The sequence below is a fragment of the Triticum urartu genome, chromosome 5 (assembly GCF_003073215.2).
Source record: "Triticum urartu cultivar G1812 chromosome 5, Tu2.1, whole genome shotgun sequence".
Lineage (NCBI taxonomy): Eukaryota > Viridiplantae > Streptophyta > Magnoliopsida > Poales > Poaceae > Triticum > Triticum urartu.
This window is the reverse complement of record NC_053026.1, coordinates 304,183,715-304,193,866: the sequence shown is the minus strand read 5'-3', so window position 1 is coordinate 304,193,866 and position 10,152 is coordinate 304,183,715. Positions and strand designations below refer to the sequence as shown.

Here is a 10,152-nt window from a genome sequence, read left to right as displayed (position 1 = left end):
TTTTCTTGCATCAAAGTAGGTTGTATAGATGTGCAACTAGATGAACAACCTTTATGATGCAATGACAACAAGCATACAAGCAAGCAAGAGAAGTAACACTACAAGGCTTGCACAAGTAAAGGTAAGAGATAACCAAGAGTGGATCCGGTGAAGACGAGGATGTGTTACCGAAGTTCCTTCCTTTTGAGGGGAAGTACGTCTCCGTTAGAGCGGTGTGGAGGCACAATGCTCCCCAAGAAGCCACTAGGGCCACCGTATTCTCCTCACGCCCTCACACAATGCGAGATGCCGTGATTCCACTATTGGTGCCCTTGAAGGCGGCGACCGAACCTTTACAAACAAGGTTGGGGCAATCTCCACAACTTAATCGGAGGCTCCCAACAAAACCACGAAGCTTCACCATAATGGACTATGGCTGCGCGGTGACCTCAACCATCTAGGGTGCTCAAACACCCAAGAGTAACAAGATCCGCTAGGGATGAGTGGGGGAATCGAAAATCCCTTGGTGGAAGTGTAGATCGGGGCCTTCTCAACCACTCCCGAGAAAATCAACAAGTTTGATTGGCTAGAGAGATAGATCGGGCAAAAATGGAGCTTGGAGCATTAATGGAGCTTGAGCAATAAATGGAGCTTGGGGGAGGAAGAGGTAGGTGAAGAGAAGAAGGGGACTCCCTTTTATAGTGGGGGCAACAATCCCGTTGCCCCCCACCAACCAGCCCCGCACAGGGCGGTACTACCGCTGAGGGGGCGGTACTACCGCCAGGACAGCGGTACTGCCGCGCCAGCCAGCGGTACTGCCGCGCTGAGGAGACTAGTAGGGAGGACCCAAATGCGGTACTACCGCGGTGGTAGGGCGGTACTACCGCTCCTGGAACGGTACTACCGCCACTACAACCGTGACTAGTGCCGCAAAAACCCGACACGAGAAAAAGACCTCTCGAATCGAGGCGGTAGGAGCCAGACTGCCCAGGGTACTACGGCAGTGGGGTCACGGGCGGTACTACCGCTATGGAGCGGTACTGCCGCTTGTGACCCTTCGGCCGTACTACCGCAGGCAGTGCGGTATTACCGCTGGGGCGCGCGCGAGAGAGAATCTCTCAAAGATGCTGAGGACAAGGCGGAGGTGCCAGGCCCCCAGCGGCACTACTGTTGTGGAGCCACGGGCGGTACTACCGCTGTGGAGCGGTACTGCCGCTTGGCTCCTCAGCGGTACTACCGCTGGGTTGCGCGGTACTACCGCTTGGACCCAGACATGACAAGGAAGAGAGGAGAGATCTCTTCAATAGAAAGGAGATGCTCGGAGGGTGAGAAGCTGATGTATACGTGATGATTCCACCCATGCAATACCCCAGCGGACTCCCTCTTGATAGTACGGTGCCCTCTACGCAACTAGTCCACCGAGAAAAAAACGAAAGAGCTACACCGTCTTGAAATACACTCCGAGGGGAAGAAAGCGTCTCGTGCCAGGGGAGAATCTGTAAGTTATTCAAAGCACAAGATTAGTCCGCAAACATGTTGTCATCAATCACCAAAACTACCTTGAAAGAGATATGCCGTAACAATAACAACCATGCGTCCATGCCTTGCGGCCAGGTGCATCATCGTGTCTCAGGCTCTAGGTTGATTTAACCCAATGAAACGCACGTACAAAGCTACGCAACTACCGGCCTGATTGATCGTTTCGGCTACATGCGTATGCAAACACAAGGAATTTTCTAAAGATGATATGAGGAGGGGATCAATCCATTTGGCTGCCTGGAAGAGAACAAGGAAGCAAATGAATCTAACTTGTGGATCCACATCGTCAGTGAGAGTAGCCAGTGAACCTGGTCGGGATGGTGCCTTTTCTGGTGCGCCTAACAGACCTAAGGTCAAGGTTGACCGGGATTAGAAAGTATAAGGTGTCGATTTCAGGGATTTAGAGTTTAAGATTTGATTCCGACAAGTCATACAAATTTAAGGTTTAAAATAGACTTTACTCTTAGATTGTGCATGCAGCATGCACGCTGTGGAGGAAGCAGCCGATGCAACGAGCGCTGTCACGTACGACACACCATCCAAACACAAGGCCAGCCCATGTGCCTGCCTTGATCCTTTGCTCCAGTTAAGCTGATTTTTTGGCTGTCATGATGTTGTAGTATTAACCGGCATAAATATGTTGCTACTGTACTGGTTGGTGCGTGTGTGCAACATATATACTGGACGTACTTACGTCGGCCTACTCTCAAAGGCCGTTTCACTAGGCTGGGGGAGTAGACTTTGGGGAGGTCGGTCAACGATGAATTGGAAAACAAAGCACTACTCCAATGGCTTAAGGTAAATATAGTAGTCATAGTATTGATAACAACATACACCATGTAGATTTGACTCATGCCGTTTAATAATCCCACGCAAGTATATATGCCTAGGCATCTGGCAAGGTAGTGCGCATATGTTGATGGGGACTTTTATCAGCTCTAAGTATAAGTCATGGTGTTGATGGAAAGCCTACGCAGCATGCACAAGCACCACAAATGATCACCCCTACTACTGGGACACTGGGCAGGCAAATTTTTAACGTTAACTAAAGCGACGGAGCAAGCAGCACAAAGCAATTAACAACCTTAGCTAGACCTGTGTGGTGTCACTACAATATGCATGCGACTTATGACTAATGTCAACTCACCAAAAAAATTCGCAATATTAAAGTGGAACCTTTTTCTGTCACAGGGTGAGTGAGGTGATGTACGCATGTTGGGTCTTGCTTGTCAGCTTGCTTTTCGTTTGTGCAAGCCAACTGGCAGCTAAGATAACTTAATTAAATCGCATTCTTTGTAGACATTGGACGGTGAACGAAAGTACTATGCAAGCGATACTTAACTGGCCGATCGATGGACGATGCTTCAGCCAGCGGTTCTACTTCATTTTGTTCCATGAATGCATGGTTAGATTAGTAGAATCGTGCAAGAATCGGCTGAGCACTGTCGTGTGTGTAGCAGCGCTCGACGGTGAATCATCATGGCTTCATGTTTTTCTTTTTCTTTTTTGAGAGAGAATGTGCTGGTTGTTAGTCAACCCTCCTGCATATTTTGGCCCCTCCACTTTCTGGAGCCTGCATGCATGCGCGCACACATCTTTAGCACCTCCCTATATCCACTCCACAAAGTCAACTGCACACATCATTCCATTGCCAGTTTTTCCTTTTAGTGAAAATCATTGCATTAGTTTTGTCGAACGCTAGGATAATGTCCACCATCGCCAACAATTCAATTATAAAAATCACTGCTAATAGGGACCAGGCTTTATTGCCGATCTTGTATTAGCCGATTGTAATCCTATTGAACTTGAATAAAATTTGACCGATTCTCGCAAAAAAAAAGATATTGAATTATTCCCTCCGTCCAAAATAAGTGTCTCAAGCTTAGTACAACTTTGTATTAAAGATCATACACTTATTTTAAGACGGAGGGAGTATATAATATCGCTAATAGGGCTACTGTGCCTGTGTGGCTTCGGTTCATGCGTGAAACTCGAGGACCGACCCTTGTCATCGTGTGTGATTATACCACAAAATTGTATGACCGTCTACTACTTAGATGGGATTGTTCATATACCTAAATTGAAGGAGTGCCTCGCACCAATTGATAATGATATTGTATTTTTCGTTTTTGTGAAGGACAACTTTCATTGATTAAGGAGTTTCTATACAACCGTCTTGTGCAACTTGCCAATCTCGTCTGGTGCATGTTGGAGCCAAACTGCAGTGCAGTGCGAGTTGTAGGCCTCCTCATCTATAGAAGGGTGATGTATTGTATTCTAATGGCAGTGGTCCTCCAAAACACTGGTGCAACAACAATAGGCCCCCTCATACATTTTTTTCTCGCTCCGTCCGTGCATGCATGCAGCAATCTCGGCTTCTAGAGCGCTCGAGCAGATTGACATGAAATGGCAGGAGGCAAAGACGATGTTGCCCACTTTGTTTCTCAAGATCATACCCACACTGCCCATTTCATCCTCCTGTCTCAAGGAACCATCGATGTTGAGCTTGTTCCAACCCAACGGAGGAAGGCTCCAACGCACTAGAGATTTAGCACAGGGTGCAACCGGGGCCTTGGTCACACGTTTGCGCGAGTCTTGCTCATAGTATAAGACAATATCTCCCTTCTCCTTGTCGAGCCCAGGGTGTTGCTCGATGCTAACAAGGAGTCGATGTAACATGTTCAAGAAAATTCTCCAAGCAACGATTGATCGCAACAGTTTGTCATAAGTCACCTCGTTGCGTAGGTGCCAAGGCCGCCACAACGTCATCATGACAAGTAGTCGGTCATCGTCAATGCATTGGTGTAGTAGGTGCATGAGCCATTCATGCCCATGTTCTTGATCTCCTCCGGCCTTGGCATGCTTAGGTGATCGCTCATCACACGCCCAATCCCCTATGCCACTGTATATCCATAAAATACATAGAATGTGATGTTGCATTCCTCCCAACACATTCATGAGATACCATGATGTTTCTTTTAACTTTATTTTCTATTTTTAACTTTATTTTCTATCATAGACAATGAGTCAGTGACAAGATGCCATGCAAATACGCGTACCTTGGGAGGGGCGGGGCACCCCCACAATGCTTCCTAAATAACACGTGTGTCATCTGTGCCTTGCTCATGGCGCACGTGGATGTGTGGTAAGCTCATCATGAGCAAGGCGTTAGGTGCTGCATATGTTGAAGTTCTCCTTGAGATCTAAAGCCCATGCAAGGACGTCATAGAGTCGATGTCATGACGACTTTATTATTGAGTGGTTTCCGTATCCATCAGGAGCAAGTGTTGTCGGATAAGATCGATATTCCACCTCCCATGCTCGTCCAAGAGCTCTGCTAGTCACCGAAGCCGGCGGGTGCCGCGCGGTGACACTGGTATGTAGAAGGTAGGTCGGGGTCGTCATGGATCTTTCGAGAATGTAACTTGTTTGTCATTGTTGATGCACCATACAAAGTGGCGGATCCACATTTGGTCATGAGTGTGCGGTCGTTATCTATAGCACGAATTACACATCAGTCTACTGTCTACACCTACAGATGTCATCAGCACCAGGTAATTAGCAATTAGCATTCTTCTTGCCCATTGTCTTCAGAGCATGGTTAATAATACAACCAACTGCTGGCTATAAGATGTTGTCATATCATCTATAGCCAACTCATATAGTCACTCGTACAATAAGATTAGATATAAGGTTGGCTATAAGATTACTATTTTTTCTCATCTCCTCTCTATCTCTTTCTTCATATTTATTGCATCTGCATTGGATCACACATATAGCTAGGCTCTTGCATGAGAGCCCACTCCTCTCACTTTTTCATGTCTTTCTCCTCCATGTAGGCAAAATTGACATGTAAGCGGGCTATAAGCCTGCTATTGTATTTGCTCTCAGATGCATTGTATATATATTAATGGCTGTGTGATCCCCAACTATATGATTATGTAGTAAATAATCTTTGTTTCTTTTGTCATTTCTACAAGGTATTATCATTTTATTGGCCAAAAAAAGGTATTATCATGTTGATGAAAAAAAGTTCTTGCTACATGAACATTTTAGATATTAGATCTCTTTTTTGGGAAACCCGCAATTTTTTTTTGAACACCTAAGTATGATATCCTGGATCCGCCATTGGCCATACAATACCCTTTTTAGAAGGGTCGGGCCATGATGAATAGTGTACCATGTCGATGAGGCGGTCCTTGCAAAATTAGTGTCTTCAAGAACACCGTTAGGATAGTAGGACTACTTCGCTTGGAGGACCATGCATACAACGAGTCCGACCAAGTGAGAAGCTGCCAAGCTTGCCTTGCGAGCAAGGCTTGGTGAAACAGAAGGAAGTCGTAGAACCCTAGTCCTCCCTTGCTGTTGAGCTCAATTATCTTTTCTCAAGACACCCAGTGGGACTTCCTTTTATCTTTCTTTGAACCCCACCAAAATTACGAACTAGCTATGACAGATCACACACAAAGAGAGGCAACTTGAATACACCCATAATGTAGGTCGGTATCGCCTGCGCGACTAACTCGGTTCCAAAAAAAGACAAGAACGTTCTTTCATGAACTCCAATGACAAAATGTAGTTGCATTTGTAATGCATACACTGGAGCGTTTGCCCCCTGACGAAGGCCAACGAGATTATTTTCATGTAATCTGAGGAGCAACACTATCCTTTCTTTGCTGCTGGTTTGTCTAGTTTACGATGAAAGGCAGATGTATGAACATACAAGATGGAACACCGAACACAAACTAGATTTATCAAAACTTTTGAAATCAACGAATTTTTTTTAGAACTATCAACGAATTTGGTTACTTAAAAGAAAAACAGATGATAACTGCGGGCCTTGGCTGTTCGCAGCCCAGCCGCTACTAAGATGGGCTAACATGGGCAATAGAGGCCCACAGCTATCACCTTCCCCTCTATCTCTTCTCCGACTCGGTGCTCAACTGTTGCCTGCTGCAGCCCTCAAAAAAAGAAAAAAAAACTGTTGCCTGCTACTGATGCTGCTTGGGCTGTGCTCCGCCCTGCGCTCGCGTGCCCTCCTCCTCCCTCTGACCCCGCCGGCTCGTACGGGCACGGCCACCCTTCGCCGCCGGACTTGGCCACGGGCCACCTCCTCCTTGTCATCTCCGCCGTCGCCGGAGATGGAGGCGTCGGCGTACAAGTTCGGGCCCTACAGGATCGACGCGAGGGAGGTCTTCCACGCCACGCCCCTCTCCTACGCCATGGTCAACCTACGCCCCCTCCTCCCTGGTAAAAATCTCTATGATTGCCCCAACTTTCCCTTGCCTAATTTCTGTTCAATTTTCACTTCCACTTCAGAATCACAGTATATTTCTAGGAATTGCTTGTCAGCTTGTGGTTGTATTTTTTGTTTGTTTGACGGAGATGTCAATGTGGTTGCTGGTGGATAATAAATCACACTTTAGGGTTCCAGCGCTAGCACAATTTGTTTCCTTATAATTTTGTAATACTTGGTGTGGTGAATAATCGCAAGTCTGACTCACAATTATCCATGATGTCGGAGTAGCACGTGCACATTTAAACCCTGAAGATGTTGTATTAACATTGTATGTATTTGTAGTATAGCAGCTATTTATGATCACAACTTTATAGATCGCGGAATACTGTTTATGCTATATTAACATGCCCCAATCTTACACTGCAGGTCATATCCTTTGTTTTGGCATACTCATCGCCGAGATTTACAGTTAAACACTGCCGGCAAGCCTGGAATCTCGTTTTTTTGTCAGACTGTTCATAAACTTTGTTTCACTTGCTTGTTTCTGAAGAGTGTCCAAGGTGCAGACACATACAGTAGGAAACACAGTTTAGAATCAAAGGAATGAAATTTGTATGGTATAATACTCTTTCATTTTGCACAGATCTCTAAAAAAGTAAAAATGCATGGCTAATGTAAATCTGAATATCAAGATGTCAAGAGAATTATGCTAGGGTTAGCTATTTATATAAGTGAATGGTTCATATAAAAGTAGCCAAATAGTTATCTCTTGCTGGAATCTGTTTGTACCTGATGGACTCGTGAGTGATGACATCATCATATTTTTATGATATATGATCTTTGCTATTATTATGTCCATCACTTTGTGCACCGACAAGTTCCCAAAATGCTTAACCTCTCGAAGAAAGGCAGGAAATGTACTCATACTGCAACATTTACCGTGCTACATATACTGATGGAGTGATGGTATAATACTTTAACTCGAGGTAGCTTTGCTGTCCCTTGGTTCGCAGCTTTCATAGTTCAAACTGTAAAAGTTTACTTACATTGTAAAGTTTGGTTATACATTTTTTCCTTAACAAAACGTACATGTCCTTGTGTGCCCCAAGCGTGAAGTGAAACGCTTTACTGATCTAAGCACTGATGAGACAAGTGATTTATGGGTCACTGCAAAGGAAGTTGGTGTACGGCTTGAGCAGTACCACAAAGCTTCTTCGCTTACATTTGCGATTCAGGTCAACTCTCTGTCTCTCTATATATGTACTGAATAGCTTATGCTTCGAAATTTTTATATAATTAGTTCATCCAATTGAAAGCGCATGATTTTTGGATTCTGCTACTGGGGTCCAGAACAAAATAGATCAGGCTAATCACCTAAATTACGCTTACACTGCCATATGAGGTTCCTGTCTGTTCTTTGGACTTTTACTCCAGATCTGCTGCTGATCCGATTACCTTGTTCACCTTTTACCTTTTAATAACCAATGAATGACAAAGAAGCATTTCCTTATTGATATCTTTTTGGTACAGGATGGCCCTCAAGCTGGCCAAACAGTTCGGCACGTCCACATCCATGTCATCCCCAGGAAGAAGGGAGATTTTGAAAATAATGATGAAATATATGACGCGGTTCGTTGCCCACCCGTTTTGCCATCCATATAATTTCTTATGATTTTTTTCACTAAATCCTACCATTTTCCTTGTAACAGATTGATGTGAAAGAAAAAGAATTGAAGGAAAAGCTCGATCTGGATGTTGAAAGAAAAGATAGAACCATGGAAGAAATGAGTCATGAGGCTAACGAGTACCGTGCTCTTTTCTCCTAGATGTATTTCTTACAAACAGTTTTCTATTTTTCACTTAGTGTTTTCACTGAAATAAACTTTTGGACTGTTTGTTCTGCATAGTTTTTCGAGAGTGTAGCAATGAATATTTTATTTTCCACTGACCTGGTGATGTCGAGTCTCAGCTGATGAGTCTGAGGTGGTGGGTTACTTATGTAGTATGTGATGACAGTTGTTCCTCGCTAGTTGTGGCTTTATGGATATTAATGGTTTTAGGTTTATTGATCCCAAACATGCATGAAAAAACACAGGCGTCCGAGCCTTACAATCCCTGCATTGTTTCTTAGTTTGCAAGATTCAATACATGAAAAAGGTATTGTGGGCAAAGTATTTACTTATGAGATGCACAAGGCAGTGGCTAGATTATAGCAAAAATGATATATGGTGTTTAGACATTCCATTGCAGGGGATGTAATAGCTTCCTAGGTATGGATGATTAGCTGTTTTACTTATCAACCAAAAGCATTATTTGTTTTATGTTTGTGATTATGCCATGAATGATGAAATCTGCTATTATCAGTAGTAACCATACTATAGGCAACAGCTCTAGCATGGACCTAACATGATCTTTTAATACGTGGAACACACTGAACTAGGCCTCTTGCAGATTGTTCTAAGGATATACTAAGAGTCTCTTGCAGATTGTTCTAAGGATATACTAAGAGTCTCTTGCAGATTGTTCTAAGGATATATTAAGAGTTGCAATTGTAAACTGGCATCACGAATTAATATCAACCAACTGGACGCATCATTTAGTTTCAGTTTACACCTTGGTTCGACATTACCTGTACCATTTAAGTTGACAAAAGTCAAATTTTCTCGATATTACTTTGGAAGTGCATTAAGGGTTATATTATACCGCACAGAGGTGATAGTTTATTTGGGTGGGAGTATTCTGCTCATTTTAAAGCCTAAGATGTTACAGCTGATACATTGCACAACATTAGCAAAACTGAATTTGTAATACTCAGTTCAACATATTCCTAATGGGGACGGGAAGAGTATGCGGTTACGTGGTTATGGGCTAAAGTTATATTCCCTGAGCGGCTAAGCATTTAGCTTGTGCTTTGCCGAAAGTGGACTCTTCACTGTTATAAAATGTTTATTAGCAAAACAATTCAGTCGTAAATCCACTCAACCTGTCGTAAGTTGAGCCTGCCTTGTGCATACAAGAAAGCCGACTGTTTAAAGCTTTGTTTTTTGCGGGGGACTTTTTTTTTTGGACAAACGATACTTTATTTATTCGTATGTGAGAACCAACGTATCAGATACTATAAACGAGACCACCTCAACCGGAGGTGACTCCATCCAGGTGCCGGGGGTGTAAAATCTAGCTAACTTGGCTATTTCATGAGCAACTTGATTGCTCTCCCTGTTACAATGAGCGAACAAAACATGATTAAAGCTTTGTTTTTAGTGGGGGACTTTGTTTTTCCTTCTCGTAAAGCATCATAGCATCAAATTTCCTTGCGATGGACAAACTGGAAAAAAATGTTTCTTAGTCCTGAAGGACAGCGGATCCTTTCATGATATTTGATTGATTGAATTTCA

General features: G+C 43.8%; 1 protein-coding gene across 1 annotated transcript; it reads left to right on the top strand.

The window, feature by feature from the left end:
* The first annotated feature begins 6,448 nt into the window (after positions 1-6,448).
* Positions 6,449-8,822, top strand: LOC125508726 (bifunctional bis(5'-adenosyl)-triphosphatase/adenylylsulfatase FHIT-like). The gene is made up of 4 exons (XM_048673511.1): positions 6,449-6,770; positions 7,846-7,992; positions 8,288-8,386; positions 8,467-8,822. The coding sequence occupies exons 1-4, from the start codon at positions 6,516-6,518 to the stop codon at positions 8,581-8,583; spliced, it is 618 nt and encodes a 205-aa protein (XP_048529468.1). The 5' UTR covers positions 6,449-6,515; the 3' UTR covers positions 8,584-8,822.
* The last annotated feature ends 1,330 nt before the right edge of the window (positions 8,823-10,152 follow it).